The 21,451-nt window shown below is 38.7% G+C and overlaps 1 protein-coding gene across 1 annotated transcript in view; it reads left to right on the forward strand.

Moving 5' to 3' along the window:
• Positions 1-18,037, forward strand: part of VTA1 (vesicle trafficking 1) — a 339,129-nt gene extending 321,092 nt beyond the window's left edge. Inside the window, exon 8 of the mRNA XM_089673508.1 lies at positions 12,629-18,037. Within this exon, the coding sequence (XP_089529634.1) occupies positions 12,629-12,774 (146 nt within the window). The 3' untranslated portion in view covers positions 12,775-18,037. The remainder of the gene's footprint in view (positions 1-12,628) is intronic.
• Positions 18,038-21,451: the final 3,414 nt, after the last annotated feature.

Genomic DNA, 21,451 nt, shown 5'->3' on the forward strand with positions numbered 1-21,451 from the left:
TGCTGCCTCAGGGCCTGGACGGATTGTTGTCATTGATGGGAAAATGAATTCCAGAGTTTATCAAGACATTTTGCAGGAAAACGTACGACCATCTGTCCGCCAACTGAAGCTCCGCAGAGGAAGGGTGATGCAACAGGACAATGACCCAAAGCATACAAGTAATTCAACAAAACAATGGCTGCAACAGCACAGAATACGCCTTCTGGAGTGGCCCAGTCAGAGTCCTGACCTCAACCCGATTGAAATGCTGTGGCATGACCTTAAGAGAGCGATTCACATCAGACATCCCAAGAATATTGCTACACTGAAACAGTTTTGTGAAGAGGAGTGGTCCAAAATTACTCCAGATCGTTGTGCAGGTCTGATCTGCAACTACAGGAAATGTTTGGTTGAGGTTATTGCTGCCAAAGGAGGGTCAACCAGTTATTAAGTCCAAAGGTTCACATACTTTTTCCTCCCTGCACTGTGAATGTTTACATGTTATGTGCAATTAAACCATGGCAACATCTAATGTTTGTGTAGTATTATGTTCAGCAGACTGTGTTCGTCTATTGTTGTGACTTAGATGACATTCAGAGCACATTTTATGCCCAATTCATGCAAAACTCCACGTAATCCCAAGGGGTTCACATACTTTTTCTTGCAACTGTATATGTATGGCCAGCTGCAAGTGATTATTGTTATTACAAAGTAGCATTCTGTAGACCCCAGAGCTCCCTCTGAAATCTTATTTAATTTCCTCTTATTTGGTATTACACAATCCTTTCAAACAGCATAGTCTTGTTGGTGACCTGAATGTTGTCTACTACAGTTAAGTAGTATAACCGGGTCACCTTCCCACCTCCAGCCTGTATTGGACAGTGAAGGAGCCGCCCACTAATGAGATCATTCCTGTGCTCTCTTTATTATGATTATTTTTTTTTTATCATCACAAGTTAATGAAGAGTAACTGGTTGTCTCCTAGTAGTGCCCCTCCTTCTGCCAATGTGAGTTCTTCACAGAATGCTGATACCAAGTCAGTTTCTGGTTCTTGTGCTGCATGTAAAAATGAATAGTTTTTACTGAATACATAACTGCATTAAGTGGTGTTTTCTATTATTTCTGAGGAGTTCAGCTTTAACTCTCTGGAAACATAAAGTATTTTCTGGCATTGGGTTTGTTCGAATCCCAAATATTTGCTTTTCCCTAGAAAAGAACAGACCTAGCTAGAAAAAGAAAACCATTCCAGGGTGTAATGTCTTCAGCACATGGCCGAGCTTCCCCGCATTGGGCTGCTTGTAACATTTACTAGTGAATAAAAGCTTCCTTCATCAGTCACACCTGAAGGACAAACCTTTCTCAAAGGTATTGGCTTTCTCATTATAAAAGAAAAGTAGACAATATGAGCATCTATGTTTTAAAAGTCATTCTGTAACAGGAGAGTGGCACAGAAACAAAACCACCTTGCCTAGGTGATGATAACAAAGATCACGTACCTTTCAATAAACGTTGATCTGAGCAAGTGATATCCATTGCACCACAGTAATACTGAATCTGTTAACCTTTCACAAACCAAAAGCAATTACTTTGACTGTAAAGTAAGGTCTTCTAGTGTCTCTTTTACAGATTAGCAGGTGGGTGATTATGTAGCCCTGCCAGCCATGGGGGGATTAGTGAGACCATAAAACAGGGCCTGATTTAGCCTTTTGGAGGGCCTGGGGAACTTCAGGTTCAGTGGGCCCTTTGTACACAAGAATTCAAATGCACAACAAATCGCTTAATTTACACATCAAAGTTTGCTTATTGCATGTCATTGGAACTGACAAGTTATTCATACATAGAAGTAAATACATGCCAGCCATACTCCAAGTAAACGCTTAGGTAAGACACATTGCAAAGAACTTCGCTATGCTGCTAAGAACTCTTTTTTTCTATAGAGTATAATGGATGACCCAACAAAATTAAACTCTGAACCTCTCAATTAAAAAGTTTTAAGTTTATCTAAACTAAGTAGAAAAAGTTTTACCAACTCCTAGATATTTGAACCACACTACAATATCTGTAAACAAAAGTCTTTCTTTCTACACTTTGCATCTGAAATTTTTTCATGAACTCCTGAAACTTTACTATCTGTACAACATTGCTCTCTGCATCCGATAGGTGCAAAACACTCAAGCAGATCATAGACAATGTGATTTTCTTTCCTCCAGCCAGTGGTTGCACAAAATAAAATCACTAGATTCCCTCATCACCACAGTCAGCGTTGAGGGGGAATCCCTCTCATGGAGCTATTGTGTACTTCCGGCAAGGGGGCATGGGGAACAGCTGTCCCTGCCAGGAGAACAGAATTATTATTTGCCAGTGGCAAGTATAGCCACTGGCAATAATGGCATGTAAAAATCCAACATGCTGGTTGTACCCAAGTCGTACCACAATCGAATTGGATACAATCAGTCATCCCAGATAGTTCAAATCTCAGCCAGTCCCTGCTAATCCGGCTGAGATTCAATCCATCTATGGCCGGCTTTAGTCTTGCATGGGTCACTAGTTCCAAGATAATTTTTTATCAGTGCCAATTTGCTGATTGATCTCTCTCCCTAGTGACCATGATTATTATTATTTATTATTATACAGGATTTATATAGCACCAACAGTTTGCTCAGCGCTTTACAAAATGAAGGTAGACATTACAGTTACAATACAATTTGGTACAAGAGGAAACAGAGGGCCCTGCTCATTGAGCTTACAATCTAGGAGGAAGGGTTGAGTGATACAAAAGGTAATAGCTGTGGGGGGGGGGGGGGGGGGTGAGCTAATGGAGGAAATAAATGGCAGTTTACTAGGTAGAAGCAGGATAGGCTTCTTTAAAGAGATCAGATATATTCTTAATGCTACATTTAGACTTCAGTTAACACACCAAATACTTTACTTCAAAGGTATCAGCGAGGACTTCATCATGAAATAAAAATGCTTGTTAAGATGCATATATGACCTGAGCTTGGCAAAGGCTGAAAACTAGACGATTCTGTCTATGAACACCTTACTGAAATCACAGGAAAAGCAGTGATATGTTTCTCAGCTTCAATTCCTATGTCTGTATCAAGTAGACTGCGTATGCTGGCTATGACTTTAAACCTGTCATACACTGATCGGTATCCTGAATGCTTATAAAGCACAAGCAACTCATCTAATAATTACATGCTGAATTCTTCTCTTGAAGAAAAGACAACTTCCTTTAGGACTTACGTTGAATTTTCATCAAAGCCTTTATTTGTTGTTCTAGCCTTGCCTGTAGTTGCTTTGGAGTTTTCTAACAACGTAATCATAAGGTCATGTGCACATACACACATGCAATCGTACCATCTGCTTTAGCCTCCAAAATTCATGTAGAACTGATAACATATATTTAAAAAAAATTGCTTCCCAAGATAAATTTTAATAAAAAAAAATGATGATATTTTTGTATGGAGTGGGACGGAGGGACTTCTTTTTTTTTCAGGGAGTCTAGGGCATTTGCCTTTTGTCCCTTTTCCTGCGTTATAAATTTAGTCCATTTTAGCTACATTATTTTAAACATGTAAACAGAAGTGCGAGTGCCTAGAAATAGACCAAACAGAGCTGCTATGCACAAAAAGGTAACCAATATCACCCTAAAACGATAATAATAAACAAGAAAGTGCAGCGCTAAAAAATCAATATATATGATATCCAAGTAAATCAAATAAAATTAATATCTTAATGAATATATAGATATCCCGTCTGGGGTTCGATAATAAAGAAATGAATAAATACAAAAGTTCAAATGTGTAAACAATATGTAAGATAACGTGACTCTTGTGCTTAGGTGACTCTGGACCTGGTATCCGTGCAATAGTGGTAAAGGTAATGCGCACTCACTGCATTAATTGCGCCTTATGTAAATAATCCAGATGTCATCAGACAGGAGAGGGTCAAGGGATGGATGGTCTTCCCTCTAAGGGATGGTGGGTCATCAGACAGGATACTATGAGGCTGGTATAGGCGATCCTCGTCCTCTAGGGGTCCCCCTTTCCAAGACCCGTTGTTACTCTCTGGGCATGCAGGTATCCACTAGAGAGTAATGAGTAATAATCCATCCTGGAGTAATGGGTCTGTGGGTTAAAGAGCTCCTCCAGGGAGTAGGAACAAGGATACTCCCATAGTGTAAAATTAGCATGGGCATGATCATAAATATGAATAAATTCATTAATAAACATACCAATTCATATTGAATATTAGAAAACCACATACTTAAATCAAAATGCAGAAAAATCTATACCAAGAAATGACAGATAAAAACAATAACAAAAATAATGGATAATGAAAAAAGCCCCCCAAAAATATAGAAAAACTGCCAAAATGGACCAGGTAGAAAATAATAAGAAATCTGAATATATATAAACCAATATATTAAGATTTGGTCCATGATAATAAGAATAAAAATTAAGAATATTATTAAAAGTTCCCTTATATTAAAATAAGTAAATAGAACCTAAAAATGAAATTAGAAACAGTCCCTATAAAAGAATAATACCGAATAAAAAGAGCTCAACTATTCTCTATAAAACAATATCATCCTCAATGTTTAAACCATTGGGGTGCAAAGAGCGGAGCTCATGGATCCATCTCATTTCGAGTTGTGATACTGCCCTTCTTTTATGTATTCCCCTCCAATGTGGTTTAATTACATCAATTCCAGTGAACTTTAAAGATGTTGGGTCTTTATTATGAACCCGCTTGTAATGGTTGGAAAGTCAATGCTCCTTGTACCCACGTTTAATATTATTAACGTGTTCACGTAGTTTGTCCCTGAGTCGCCTTGTAGTGCAACCAATGTACTGTAATTTACAGGGACACTCTAAAAGGTAGACTACAAATTTGCTATTACATGTAATAAATTTATCTATATTATAAGTTTTCCCAGTTACTTGTGACATAAACGTGGTTTGTTTATGTTTCCTGCTACTTTCACATGTGCAAATCATGCATTTATTACATGGGTGATACCCTTTCAAATCTTTAAAGAGGGATATGTCTTCTGGCGGGTTAATCACATTTGGTGCTAGGAAATGCCCCAAACTGGTAGCTTTGCGGAAGACAATTTCATGTTTTTCTGCCAATATCTTGGTTAGGACTGTATCGGTCTTTAGTATTTTCCAGTTTTTGTTAATAATATGGTTAACTGCCCTATATTGTGTAGAATATGTGGTAATGAATGGGCAGATTTGACCTTTCTTTTCTTTCACTCTATCTTTTAATAGGTCTCCCTGTTAAGTTGTGCCACAAGGTCAATTTTGCTATCCAGATTATCTGCACTATATGCCTTTTCTAGGAACCTGTTTTTTAAAATGTGAGATTGATTATAAAAAGTATCCAGATCCGTACAGTTTCTTCGTATCCGTGTAAATTGGCCTTTTGGAATGTTTGACAGCCATCAGGGGTGGTGACAACTATTCTTAGGTATGAAACTGTTACGATCCGTTTTTTAAAAAAAAGATTTGGTGATTAGTCCACCGTTAACATTTAAAATCTAAAAAATTAATTTCCTTCACACTATATGTATAGGACAGATCAATATTTAAATCATTATTATTAAGAGTGATGAAGAAATTAATTAAGGTTTGTTCCTCACCATTCCAGAGCAAAAAGACATCATCTATATAACGCCTGTAAAATGTGAGTTCAGGTCATTCTCTTGAAAAGATCAACATCTCCTCCCAATGGGCCATAAACAGATTGGCGAGACTGGGGGCAAATTTAGCCCCCATTGCTACGCCCTTGATTTGCAGGTAATATTTACGATCAAAACAAAAAAAGTTTTTATTAATGGCAAAATTAAGTAGAGTTATGATAAAATCCACATGGGAGGAGGTTAAAGTGCTATGAGTTCTCAGGTAGTATTCCGCTGCTTCCAATCCATCCTTGTGTGCTATGTTGCTATACAGCGAGGACACATCCGCGGTAACTAGAAAAGTATGGGGAGTGGTGGATAGATCCTTAATATCATTTAAAATTTGTTTTGTGTCTCGTAAAAACGCAAGGGTCTGTGACACCAGGGGCTGCAGAAAAAAAATCAATGTACTCTCCTATTTTCGAACTCGGAGAGCCTATGCCGCTCACTATCAGTCTACCCGGGGATTGGACGGGGTCCTTATGAATTTTAGGGAGGATATATAAGACTGGTAGCTTTGGAGCTGTAGGGCATAAAAATCTCTTTCCTTTTTATTAATAATTCCTTTATTAAAACCATCTTTAATAATACCTTTTAAAATGCGCTTAAATGACAATAAAGGATCCTTTGGTAAAATTGCATATGTTGTTGTGTCACCCAAGATATTATAAACCTCTTTTACATAGTCAGATTTGTTTAGTATGACCACTCCCCCTCCCTTATCTGCCGGTCTGATTACCAGATCTTTACGTTCTAAAAGGGATTTCATGGCGTTAGTCGTTTGTGTTTCGGAATAGGTTTAATAGCCAGTTTGTCTAGGTCTTTAAGTGCTAATTCCTTAAATAATTGAATGTAGGATTGTGCTTGGGGAGGGGGATTATATGTAGATGCGTTTCTTAGGTTAGAATGTATAGAACCATTTGTATCATTCCGTATAATTGGATTTGAATAAAAATATCTTTTTAACAAACGTTTCCTGGAAAACTTCTGAATATCTATATATGTTTGGAATTTGTCCAGTTTCCTGCTAGGTGCTTATTTAATGCCATTATCCAATAACTGTAATTCTTGTTGGGAAAAGGAAGCATTGCTTAAATTAAAGATCCCAATTTCCACTACATTCTCCTTTTTTTCCATGTGTCTGTTGACACGGTTTCCTCCCCTAATTCCCCTGTGGACTCGCTTCTTTTCCGAGCTTTTTTTCCCTCTAAAAACGAACCTGGGAGTCATTATTGGGGTTCTGATTGTAGGATGTAGTTGGGGGGGTATTAGGCTAATTGGAACATGATGAATCATAATGATTGTTCCAATATGGTTTATTGTACTGTCTGTAAGTGGTTCTTGTGAGCCGGTTGGGGGAGGGCTGTGGTTCTCTATTTCTGGAATTAGTATTGCCATAACTGTTATAATTGTTAATGTAAGGCTTATGTTGATGGTAAGGTCTGGGTGGCTCCCTGACTGGAGACCTGTTATTTGGGTGCCAACAGGAGTCTCTCATCACTATATTTGGGTCCGATAAAGGGTTCAAATCTGTTCTGTGTAGGAACATTATAAGTCGGTTTCTTATTTCCTCTAGCAGGTGATCTGATAGGTTGTTGAGGGATATATGGTTTGTGCCTAAGTTTAGAGTTGGTAGGTTTTGGTGTAAGATTAAGAGGATTGTGTGTAGGTGCCCCTGTTGGTTCCACCTTGATTTGCCATTTATAGACTAGATGATCTTGATAATCTCTAGCATCTCTATTATATTTCTTTTTTTTAATGCGTTGTTCTTTTTCAATGCCCTCCAAATACACTTTGAGTCTATCTGATTCTAGCTTGTATTCTTTTTCCTTGTGAGGAATAAGCTTATCATGTATTTGGTTAATTTCAGAATCTAAATATATAAGCTTCTTTTTCTTACGAGCAATTAAAAATTTAAGGAGATCATTACCAGCATTGTTAAAGAAATTAAACCAATCTGATAAATCAGTAGTATCATTCGTGTCAGGGGACACATTCCATCTTAGGGATCTAGGCACCATATGCTCTTTAACATATTTCTCCAGGAAGGATATATCCCAGAGTGTTCTAATTTCTGCTGATATTAAATTCTGCAAATGGAGAAATGAACCCCTGCTGAATGAATGCTAAGTACATTCCAACAGTGAGATATTACCAACACCTTCACTGTTGGGATTTATATCTCATTAATGAATTTTATTTGTAAGAACCATGGTTGGTTCGCACATGCGCATTAGGCATTGCCTTATAATTAGCAACCTATTAATTTGATTATATATTCACTATTTTTCTATATATTTAATGATCAAAGCATTGGTTTAATTCCCCATTGTCTCGGTGCACTAGTCAGTATTATTTATGGTTATTTATAGTTGTCTACATTTGTCACATAAAAAGTTCAGATATTCAGACGGCCGTCTGCTCTGTCTAATAAATACTAAATAAACCAACGGAAAATGACGCCGAAGCCTATATGCGTGCGCATTAGCATTGTATTTCCTATACACTCAGACGTTAGTTTGTTCTGTCTTCACATATGGGGAAACCAACGGAAAATGGCGTCCGTACATTCGCGCATGCGCAGTATATTCTGCGCTACTCCAATATGGCCGCTGCTCTATGCGCATGTGCCAAATTTTCTATAAATGCGAACGGCGGACGACACGGTGTGAATGGCGACCCCCCCCCCCTCTGAGGACGTGTTTGAACACGATACGCGTCAGGAGGAGCCACATCACGCCGTGACGTCACGCCGCTGGAGCAACGTGGAGCTCCGGCGGCCATCTTTGATTATCAGATGGTTAGTCCTAATCGATCTCTGTCTGCTGTTTTTCACTTTTTACCCTTTGATGCATCACAATAAAGTAATTTTAAATACTTCCTACACTATGGGAGTATCCTTGTTCCTACCCCCTGGGGGAGCTCTTTAACCCACAGACCCATTACTCCAGGACGGATTATTACTCATTACTCTCTAATGGATACCTGCATACCCAGAGAGTAACAACGGGTCTTGGAAAGGGGGACCCCTAGAGGACGAGGATCGTCTATACCACCCTCATAGTATCCTGTCTGATGACCCACCATCCCTTAGAGGGAAGACCATCCATCCCTTGACCCTCTCCTGTCTGATGACATCTGGATTATTTACATAAGGCACAATTAATATGCACGTCCGGAAATGCGCATGACCTTAACCACTATTGCACGGATACCAGGTCCAGAGTCACCTAAGCACAAGAGTCACTTTATCTTACATATTGTTTACACATTGGAACTTTTGTATTTATTCATTTCTTTATTATCGAATGCCAGAGGGGATATCTATATATTCATTAAGATATTGATTTTATTTGATTTACTTGGATATCATATATTGATTTTTTAGCTCTGCACTTTCTTGTTTATTAGTATTTTAAACAGCGTCATTATTTTATTTTTTGGGCAAGTAATACCTTGCAGAAGCATGTACGCCTCAATACTGAACACTAACCAGCATCTAGGTCTGGCAGGGCATGACATTTGTGTCTGGACCCCACTCCGCCATCTTGTTCTCTTTTCAACGGAGAATGGCAGGTTGTTCATCGTTGGAGATACTGTGCATGTTCTTTGGTCTCTAGTTGCTGTACATCAGTCGTATAATCTTTATTAAGGGCTCTCTTGGTGAAATCCCAGGAAAGGCATTGGTGTCATGAAATAAAATAAAGAGATGATTTAAGTGGAAGAGAACCCTTGCAGTATCCATAAGGCTAATTAGAAGAGACACAGCTGATATACTCTTAAATACCCCCTATTGGCTCCCTGCATACCTTCTGAAGAACAGACTTCAGTCTCAATGCACAAAAGAATAATGCTAGTCAATTCAAAAAGATTTTTGTAGGGGCATGATTAATGTGCAAATATGTATTTCAACAGCAGACACTCATTTTATCTAAAAAACAAATTTTATAGTTAAGAACTGTTTTTATTTCTAAAAATGTTTAAGATAAACGTTTTGTATGACATATAGCACATTTAAGTAAGCTTAGGTTTTGTGTTTATAAACAATAGGCTTTGCACAGGTCACTGGCACAGGTGGCAGCATCTAGGACCACTTTACAAAAGAATACCCGTTTATGTGCAAAGGAAACGTAAAAATAGATTTTTTTCTATTTTCTCTTTGCAAACCTAAATTTTCATTTACATAGTGATTCAGGTGAAGTTGTGCAGACATTATCCAAATCTTGTTTTTTAGAATTCTCCTTGCCCGTACAGTAGGTAAAGATATTTACCGCTCCATGTTGGTCCACATACTCTGTCTGCACAATGGGTATCCATCCAGCTCGTAACTGAGGCATCAAAAGAACTTGATTGGATGACCGCACTCCAGTAAAACACTCCTTTATTTTCATAAATCCAAGGGGCCCCTTTCATACTGATGCACTTTTGCTGCACTTTTCCAGGCCAACAAAAGTGCATGAAAAATATTCCCCATTAAATCCTATGTAACTGTTCACACTACAGGTGTGCTGCGCTTTAAAAAGTCCTGCAAGCTTGTTTTTTTTTTTCTTCCAAAAGCAGTTTTTCAAAAGCGCACCAAAAAAGGCACCTTCCATTGTAAGTAAATGGGGATACATCAAAAGCACATCAGTCTGAAAGGGCTCCTAACCCCCCTGGCGGTATTCCCGAGTGTAGCTCGGGGGTTAACTTTCAATACCAAAAGCGGTAACCCCGAGCTACACTTGACATAAAGGGACGCAGCGTTGCTCCGGGATCCATGTTTCACTTATCCTTTCCTTTGCTCCTGCAATGTCCCCCCTGCAGCGTCCCCAGCCATCTCTTCCGGCCGATGCCGACATCCGTCTTCCGGGTTCCAGTCCCTGCGAGCTTCGGGATGTACGGGGGACGGAACCCGCGGGAAATTCAAAAATTTTAAAAGTGACATTCACACAATACACTAAAATCACATAGTATAACATTTCTGGATCAAACCATTTCACATACATTTTGCCCCTAGTGCTTTGTCCTGTGCCCTGCCTTAATTGTTACTGTTCTTTCTGCCTTTGAAACTGAGAAACGTCCATGGCGTCCAAAACGCGTCCCTTTTATGTCAAAAGCGGTTTTAGACCAGCTAGAGAACAGCGACAGTAAGTCAGAACCACTTGCAGAATTGAGTGATAATGATTCGTGGGGAAATTCGTCATCAGACACTGAAAACGATTTTGCGACTAGGCTCAGTGATGTGCAAACTTTGTGCTCTATTTCAAATTTCAGTGTTTGCTTCGATTATATTATTGAATTAAATTTATTATTATTATATTATTATTTTTTTAGAAATATTTATTAAATTATAATTTATGATTTTGTGTTTCATATTTGATCATACCCGGGATGTTTACTAGACTCTTGTTCGGACAGATTTCAGTGAGTTATTCCTAAAAATTACAGGTCTACAATAAAAAGACATATTTCCATGCAAAAAAGCACAGGAATATGGACATAATCATACCGCTAGGGAGGTTATTCTGAACAAAAATGTATCAAAACTGCATTCGTCTGAAAGGGCCCTAAAATGTACAGCATGGCAGGAGAAATGAGATCGTCAACGCGTTTCACGTGACATAGCAAATAATCATAGCAATGATGCTGCGATTAAAAAAAATGTTCAGATTATTGAAATAGCTGTGACAAAATTATATGAAAGCCAGTTCAAAGTGAAATATAATGCTAAGTTGTTTTCAGTGTGATATCAATAAATAATTTTACTTAACCACTTAAAGTCCAGACACCTTCACCCCCTTCCTGTCCAGGCCAATTTTCAGCTTTCATCGCTATCACACTTTGACAATTGCATGGTCATGCAACACTGTACCCATATGAATTGTTTAGCTTTTTTTTGAGACATATAAAACTTTATCTTGGTGGTATTTATTCACCACTGGGATTTTAATTTTTTTGCTATATAAATGAAAAAGTACAAACGTTTTGAAAATAAATAAATAATCTTTCTTCATAAATCTTGGCCAAAATGTATTCAGCTATCTTTTTAGTAAAAAAAAAAATAACCCAAAATTCATTTATAACCAAAAATTATAATTTTTCAAACTTTTTTTTTTTTTACATTTTTATTTTAGTTTTTTTATGTTTTTGGTTTTTTTTTTAACATACTGTCACCCTAGCAGTAAAGTGTCACCATAGTGACACTGTACTACTTGTGGGGGGTGTTGAAGATTTTTTTTTTTTACACTGATTGCTTTGATATCCATAAAGGCTTTCACTTCTCCTGCTCTATGGCTGCATTTTTGCATCCATTGAGAAATACTGTGTGAGCTGTGATTGGTCACAGCTTGTCACATGGTACAAGGCTGTTGTGAATAGCCTTGTACCATGTGACCTCTGTGATCATTCACAGATTTCAATAGTAGTAAGCAATGATGTCAGCAAGTGACATCATTGCTTACTACTATTCATGTGATCACTGATTGGCCAATCACATGAATCGTGACCTCACACAGAGGTCCCGTACAGCGATTGGTGTTCCGGACACAGCGGGCACCGGATCGCGGTGCCGCGCGCTCACAGGCAGTGAATCTGGAGGCCGTTTATAAACAGCCACCTGCTCCTGCACTGCTCCCATCCGGCTATTTATGTACATGGGCCGGACGGGAAGTGGTTAATCTGCACTGTAGTGACTTTTCAGGTCTCCAATGCATCTTGATGCTGCGTATTAGAAAATCTATCCTGGTATAAGAAATGTAATCTCTGAATTTCACATCCACTGTTCTTAGGCATAATGAACAATTTAGCCCACTGCTGTTAAAATAAAAAAGCTACAATTAAAAAACATTTTATCCAACTATTACAAGTTCATAGAACAAAGGCATCAGACCCAGAATTATTGCCGTACACCATGCCATACGTAGTGCTCAGTGTATGTATGTGTTTTATGAATACATTTACTGATTTATTTTTTTTCCTTAGGTGAATCTCGTTTGACACCAGAAGACTTTGCTAGAGCACAGAAATACTGCAAATATGCTGGCAGTGCTTTACAGTACGAGGATGTTAATACAGCAGTGCAGAATCTCCAGAAGGCCTTGAAGCTTCTCACCACTGGCAGAGAGTGATGGTCACACCGTGTGCAGCTGTACTCCCTGATTCCACAGCAATCAAAAGTTCTCAGTTTCATAAAAGCTGCAATGTCCCATTCAGTTGTTATCCTTCAGCAATAGATGAAGGCCAATCCATGAAATAAATGACACTTGTTTATATGTGTGGATGATGCTTCTTTTAATAAGAGCCATTTCCCAAGGCTAAAATTACTTTCAGAATTTCTGGTTTCTTCATGTGCAGCATGCGAGTCTTGATCCAAAGTGGAGCTTCTGAAAAAATGTTTGGGGTCCCAGATGACTAGAAATGATACTTATTCAGTAGCAGTCTATTGAAAAACAGTGTTTGAGATTTCAGTCACCGTGTTCAGCACCTCTCTTCTAGTTTATAGTACACCAGACTAAATAAACCACATATGAGCACAGAGCATAAAGCAATGATGGCCGTAAAGCAGAAGCTGTCATTGATTTGTCTAATAGGTAGCAGAAGAACATTGTTTTTTGCATGTTAATTCCGAATGTCCGTTTATAAATAAGTAACCAATGACTTTCCAGTGTTTACAAACTGTCTATGAACACACTACATTGATATAACATTTAAGGCCTGTATTATCAGGCTTTCGGCTTGTGTTAAAGATATCAGTTTAAGATGCTCCTGAGTTCATTTAGAATTTACTGATAGATTTACTGATAGATTTACTGATTTACTGCTTTTGATCTATAGTTGACCTTTTTTTTTTTACCTGCTTGACGTGGATATTTGCATTGCCATAGACTTCTATGGGAATGAAAAATCCCATCAGCACAGGCCTTAAAGCTGGTTGGTGTATTTTCACATTCTGACCTCTGGAAAGTTTTGCCATTAAAGCAGTTTTATACCCAAACGAAAAATGTAATATATTGCAGCTTACCAATCGTTTGATGTGATGGCTGCATCATTTTTTTTAGGCTTTTCCTCCTCTGTTTTCACCTGGTGATCTGGCTAGTAACACACCTCCTGTATTAGAGTGCCTCCACTCTGTATGAAGGAGCACAGGAGCACCTTTGAACAGCAGCATTGTCAGTCTGGGGGGACTATTGCAATCTAACGATTGGTAAGCTGCAATATATTACATTTGGTTTTGGGTTTAATACTGCTTCAACGGCAAAACTTTCCAGAGGTCAGAATGTGAAAATACACCAAACAGCTTTAAGGCCTGTGCTGACGGGGTTTTTCATTCCCATAGAAGTCTATGGGAATGCAAATATCCGCATCAAGCAGGTCAAAAATAGGTCAACTATAGATCAAAAGCATCTATCCGTGACTTCTAAATGATCTCCGGAGCATCTTAAACTGATATCATCAACACAAGCCCAAAGCCTGATAATACAGGCCTTAAAATGTTATATCAATGTAGTGTGTTCATAGACCGTTTGTAAACACTGGAAAGTCTAGCAGATTTAGAACTAGCAGATTTAGATACACTAAAAAATTGAAGCAAAACGTCATCTAACACTTTATATTGTAAGCACCCCTGCTAGTGTTAAATGGTTTGTCTCATCTCTGTACATTCTGATAGAGAGCTTGTTCTTTTAAAAGACTTACTGGCCAGATCACCAAAAGAAAATAGAATAAAGAGCGCCTAAAAAAGAATATGTGGCCATCATATCTAAGCATTGGTAAGCTGCAGTATAATGTATGTTTGATTTTGGGTTTAATACGACTTTAATTACAGCTGATTTCTTGGTGAAAGACTAAATGTACAGTTGAAATATATATGGTTAGACCTTGTGAACTAGCAGACTTTGTTCAGTCAGTATTGGCTTTTGATTCACACAAATTGATTCACACTTATTCCATCTTTGCAGCTTTTGCAAATTTGCTTATTGGACAATATATCAAAAATTGAATTTGAACCATTGTTAAATGAACCTGCAAAGCTGAAAGAAGAAAAGTGCTGTCTATTGCCTGGCAGGCTACGTGTTCATGGCTGCACAGGGCTACCAATCAGTAAATTCCTTTTGGCAGTTCTAAACCCTTCCTCACATTCCTGGTTTAGAAAGTTCTGGGATTTTTCATCACATTGTGTAGCATTAAAGAAAACCTGCCAACCATTTTAAAATTTCAAAACTAAAAGTCCACAAGGTGCCTGCCAATAATACATTACAATAAACATATTGAAAACCCTCTATGCTGTGGAGCTTCTCTTACTATGGGGTTGATTTACTACAGGTAAATAGGCTGTTCACATTGCAAAGGGTATTTTCCCTTATCTTATTGAATGAGGGGAAGGTCTGCTGACTTCCATCATCCAATCATGTGCAAGTAAACATGATTGATTGTTTTTTTTTCCTTGCCTGTGATTGAATAATCTTTTCAAAGTGAATTTTGCCAAATTCACTAAGTTAAGGGGAAAAAATCCCTTGGAATGTGAATGCATGTACTGTACAGCCTCATCTTCCCTGACATGGGAGTTAAGCTCTGCACTCCCTCTGCCCATTAGGAATGGATGCTGTTTTCCATATATATTTTCTTATTTCTGTATTTTGTTCAGGATTAAAAATACAGTCTTTGAATTGTATGGCCAGAGTGCAAATGTAAGTCTGGTGCTTCAAAGTTTTGCTGAAGGTTTACTGCCGAGCTTTGGCTACAGCTCTGATAGAACGATCTCTGGCTACGCACAGCATAAGAGGTCAGCTAAATGAATCAGAGGAGAGAAAACACCTTTCCTGATCCTCTGCAAGTATAGAGGGTGCCATCTAGATTAGTTGCATTTTTCCTCTGCGTTCCAGAGCTGTGCGATATTATGCAACACGTGTGCATAAGGGCTCATGTACACGGGGCGTTTGGAAAACTCTTCTGAACGATGGAAACTAACTGCTGGAATACATAGGTTAAAAAATGTCAGTTTAGCAGCGTTTGCATACCGCATTTATGTGCGTTTGTGTTTAAAAGCGTTTTTAAAAGTTAACCTCAGGAGACCTTCCCAAATGCCCAGAATGCACTGAAAAATAGTAAAAAAATTAACTTTCAGACATTTTGAGAGGAATAGAGCGAGCTGAAGCAGAGAGAGCAGTATGTGTTGAGATGACCTGTCTTTTCTGGTTGTATTCACTATGGATCCCATCATGAGCATAATGCGGCACGTCCTACCATTTTTTTCCTTCACGCGAAACCTGGAACTGACTGCGCTGGTTACTAGGTCCATTTGAATACATGGAAAATGTTTCGCATGCATTTCTGATGATGAAAAAAGGCTCTGGACAGCGTCTGGACACTGAACAGTTAAAAAAAAGTTTCTAGGCACAAATACTTTTAAACACGGTTAACCGCGTTTACAAGCGTTTGGCATTTGAAATGCCGGTAAAATCTACTCCTGAACGCAAGTTTGGTGCGTTCAAAAAAAATGTAAACTCAACTGCCTGTAAACGACTGTAAATGACAGTGTACATGGACACATAGGAAAACATTAGGGAGAGTTCAGGGGCTGGTGAAAAAAACGCAGAACAGCTTCTGAACGTAAGTTTAGGAGCTGCAGTGTACATGAGCCTGAATACTGCACCGCTGTGGATGGCCCCTCATGTCACTGCACAACAAGTGCCATGCACCAAGTGTCACATTGTCACACAAGAATGAAGTGTCATGTTGTACACTTCAAATAAAAAAGGGAGCTGTGTGTTGTGATAAAATGCCTATCACAATGCTCCATGACATATGACTCTGCAGCCCAAAACGATGTGCAACACTTTTTTGGCTATACCTCTCCTATGGATCACAGGGATGCAGTTCATTCTGCACTCCTGTGAACCGTTTTCAACAGACAGTGGGCTAGAGCCTGCTGTTCACTGATGTCACTCTAGGCTCTGAAAAGATCCAGACCATATGGACGGGATCCACACAGGCCTGGTCGGCAGCTGGCTTTGCCTCTTGGCTGAGGAAACTGAGCCAGCCATTCCGCCCCCTCCATAGCCTGGCGAACCAGTGAGCTCTGGAGGGGCAGAGCAGAGAGCCAGCGACTGACAGTCACAGCTCTCTGCTCAGAGCAGAGGGGAGAACTGAGTGATCAGCGGTGTTTTATCACTCAGTTCTCTGAGCAGAGCTGGCAGGGGACAGATGCAGCATCCGATTGATGCTACATCCACCTTGGATTATAAATCCAATATTTCTCTTTTAAGTTGTACATCATACACTAAAGCAAAACATTCATAATTAGATATCTATTTTAAAAAACTGTTTTATACAACGGCAAAAAAATAGTCAAAGATCAGTTTTTGAACCTACTTTACAATAAAGTACAACGTAAATGACCATAAGCCAGTTTCCACTTATTCAAAAGCCTTTAGTTTTGAACTTTAAAAAGTCCAACAAGTTTGCTTTATATGTTATTAAAATCCAGATTTTAATACTGGACAATGATAAATGAGTTTAGCTCTGCAACAGGATGAAAGTCAGCAGTGTAACTAAACATGTATTTAAATTCAGTGAATGAGTTCAGGAGGTGGAGTCATTAGCAATATCATTGTCAGAACATTGCATAGAGTAAACTCCATATAAATGGCTAAAAGACAGTCTTGTGATCTTAATTCCCCTGCTAGACAGTATAGCCAGGTTGGTGACCTTACTTTTCTGTACTGAAGTTGAAAAGTACAACCTGGTCTCCAGCCTGTGACTAGACAGTGAAGCACAAGTAGCACAGCCATGAGCCCTTTGCTATCTCTGCTGAAAGTGGAAAGTAATACAGCGTTTGTTTACTAGGAGTGCTGAACTTCCCTATTACAGTTTTGGGTGCTGCTGTGAATTGATTTCCAGGATGCTGATATCTGAAAATAATTGGGAATTTATACACTTAATAATGTTTATTTACAATGTAATATGTATCAGGATTAAAATGTGTTTGGTATCTGCAAGGAGTTCAGCTTTAACTGGTGTTTGAATGCTTTACAATAGAAATTACAAGGAAAGTCAGAAAAGATAGCACAAAGCAAGCCAGGGTCTGTGTCAGTCCATTGGAACAGTTTGAAATTCACAATTTGGCAACTGAATGATGACAGGTCAGTTACACATTCTTTTACAGGGCAAAAGATCTGTAGCAAATCATCTTTTTTTGATTTGGGGTGGCCATCTATTTTTTGACAAAATATAATTTTTATGCCTTTAAATTGCAGATGTCAGATTTCTTTTTCCCCAGTTGCTGTTTTTCTTACATCTTGGTGGGTCATCTGAATATTAAACTACAAGTGCATGTCTTTAAAATGCATGTATGCCATCATTTTTGCTTTAAAATAAATGGAATTCAAGTAATCATGATGTCTGTGTTTTGCATTTCATGCTATTAATGTATATGATTGTGTAATTATGTAAAAAGCAAAGATTGCCCTTTTTCCTATAGCATGTTTAGGGCTAATTTTTGAGTAATGAATCATACGTCAATTGAGTGAAAAGCAAGGTTAATGCCACTAAGAGTAAAATTTTAGTTTTGTAATCCCAGTGAATGAAAGAATCAACCAGATTGGTTGTGAAGGGCAAGAGCCCCAACTGTTTCAAATAAATGATACTGCATTTATGCTCCAGTTTTCCCAAATAATGGAACATATTTGATTTAGGAAGCTATGAGAATCTTAGCAGTTCAAAGCCCAACTTTTCCTATTTTCAGAACATTACAATGGACACATTTGACATTTTAGAGGTTCTGTACACACACAGGGCAGAGGAAGAAAAAGTGGCAAAAGAGGCACCTGCCTTGGGCGCCATGCAGGGGAAGGGATTCAGCTGGGGCAGGAGCCTCCTCTGTCTTTGCATTGCTTGGTCATGTACTGGACTGTGTAGGACAGCTATTGAACTGAAATATGGAGAGACTGGGCTCTCCCTCTGTGTAACCAGCAGCACTCCTCAACTGTCAATACAACAAATATTCGCTTGCTATCGTGAGCTCTGTGTGTTCCTGGTAAACAAGGTAAAGCACCCAGGACATAAGCTCCAGTGGAGCCCTGTTCTTTGTGAGAAATCTGCAGGACTGAGCTAACAGACCGCTTGGCCTGCATTCATTTATCAACTGTTGTAAGTTTAATTTAAAAAATGCTGTTACGTGCACGTAAAAAATATAAAAACAAAAATATAAAATAACTTTTAGTTATTTTAGTTAATAACATTTTAGTTTCTTTTTAACTCTTAGTGAACCCTAAGTTTGTATCAACTTTTATATTCCCTTCTTTCTTTAGCTTTTTAAAAAATGCTGATGATTTTTTTCTACTCTAAAATATTTAGGTAAATTTTTGGTTAACCCTTATTATTTTTGTTAAAGTGATTGTAACCCTCATCTTGTAAAACAACCCAATTTGTTTCAAATAGAAATAAAATGTAAAACATTTTTGTATATAAAAAAAATTAAGACCCTTTTTCTCCTTTTATATGGGTGATCACATTGCCTCTATTCCATATACAGTGGGGAAAATAATTATTTGATCCCCTGCAGATTTTGCAAGTTTGACCACTTACAAAGAAATGATGGGTCTATCATTTGTATCATGTGTTTTTTCTGGATTTTTGGTTGACATTCTGTCTCCATCATTTAAAATGCACCAATGATAAAAATTATAGACCCTTCATTTTTTTTTAAGTGGGCAAACTTGCAAAATCTGCAGGTGATCAAATACATACTTTCCCCACTGTATATATGTGTGTGTGTGTGTGTGTGTGTGTGTGTGTATATATATATATATATATATATATATATATATATATCACACACACCCATACACATACAGTATATATACACTGAAAAAAACATGTTCCTTTAATATTTTTGAGCAGAGTATAGAATCAAGTCATTTAAACTCTTGGAATATTGAACAGGTGCATTAGATGGACAACAATGAGATGACCCCCCCAAAACAGGAATGTTTTACAGGTGGATGCCACTGACATTTTTTTCCCTGCTCATCTTTTGGTTGCACAGTCAGTCCAACTCCAACTCCTGGTGGACGACAATGCCCGGCCTCATGTGGCGAAAGTATGCAGGCAGTTCCTGGTGGATGAAGAAATTTATGTCATTAAATGGCCCCTACGCTCCCCTGACCTAAATCCAAGAACACCTCTGGGATAACATGTTTCAGTCCATTCGACGCCGCCAGGTTGCACCTCAGACTGTCCAGGAGCTCAGTGATGCCCTGGTCCAGATCTGGGAGGAAATACCCCAGGATACCCTCCGTTGCTCCATTAGGAACATGTCCCGACGTTGTCAAGCTTACATACAAGTACATGGAGGTCATACAAACTACTGAGTACCATTTTGAGTTGCTGCAATGAAATTTCAGCAAAATGGACTAGTCTGCTGCATAATTTTTTCACTTTGATTTTTGGGTTGTCTTTGAATTCAGTCCTCTGTAGGTTGATCATTTTCATTTCCATCAAACGATGGGACATCCTTACGTTCCTAACACATTACCCAGTCCATATCAGTATAGGAATCCAGCATGATATTTTTTCCAATTGTTTTGAGCAGTGTATATACAGTTAGGTCCATATATATTTGGACTTTGGGCCTTAATTCAAGGGGTTGAACATAAATATCAAGTACAAATTTTAGGAACTGCAACCATTTTTATACACAGTCCCTCCTTTTTCAGGGACTCAAATGTAATTGGACACATGAATATAATCATAAATAAAATGTTCATTGTTAATATTTTGTTGAAAATCCTTTACTGGCAGTGACTGCCTGAAGTCTGGAACCCATGGACATTACCAAAGACTGGGTTTCCTCCTTTCTGATGCTTTGCCAGGCTCGAACTGCAGCTGTCTTCAGATGTTCTTTGTTTGTGGGTCTTTCTGCCTTTAGTTTTGCCTTCAGCAAGTGAAATGCATGCTCAGTTGGGTTGAGATCAGGTGATTAACTCGGCCATTGTAGAATATTCCACTTCTTTTCCTTCAAAAGCTCCTGGGTTGCTTTTGCAGTGTGTTTTAGATCATTGCCCATCTGTACTGTGAAGCTCCGTCCAATCAACTTTGCTGCATTTGGCTGAATTTGGGCTGGCAGTATATCTCTAAACACTGCAGAATTCATCTGACTGCTTCTGTCACATCATCCATAAACACCAAAGACCCAGTGTCACTGTAAACCATGCATGCCCATGCCATCACACTGCCTCCACCATGTTTTACAGATGACGTTGTGTGCTTTGGATCATGAGTTGTTCCAAGCTTTCTCCACACTTTTCTCTTCCCGTCATTCTGGAACAGATTAATCCTAGTTTCATCCATCCAAAGGATGCTTTTCCAGAACTGGTCTGGCTTTTTTAGATGTTTTTTAGATGTTTTTTGGCAAAGTCAATGCTGATTTACTCTTGGCCAGGGCTCTTTTTCTCAGAAAATAGGTGCTGGAACCTAATTATAACACCCCTAAACCCCCTCCCCCCCCCCACACACACACCATCCAAACCACATCAAATAGTGGGTATGGTCAAATTCCATTAACAGTGGGAGGGTCCTAAAGGGGCATCAATTACCAGGAGTGCATTATGTACAGAGTGCAGAGTTCAGTGGGGTTACACACAGAATGCAGAGTTTAGGGGTGTGCTACATGCCGAGTTCAGGCTTCATCCACAACTGCTTCCCTCTGTTCACCCTATCCACATCTCACTTTCACTCCCATCTTCTCAATTACATCCCTGCACACTGTAGGTGGCTCTGCCTCTCTCACTTGCAGGAAGATCATCC

This window comes from Staurois parvus, unplaced genomic scaffold, assembly GCF_062004578.1.
Source record: "Staurois parvus isolate SC_StPar_1 unplaced genomic scaffold, SC_StPar_1.0 ptg000139l, whole genome shotgun sequence".
Classification (NCBI taxonomy): Eukaryota; Metazoa; Chordata; class Amphibia; order Anura; family Ranidae; genus Staurois; species Staurois parvus.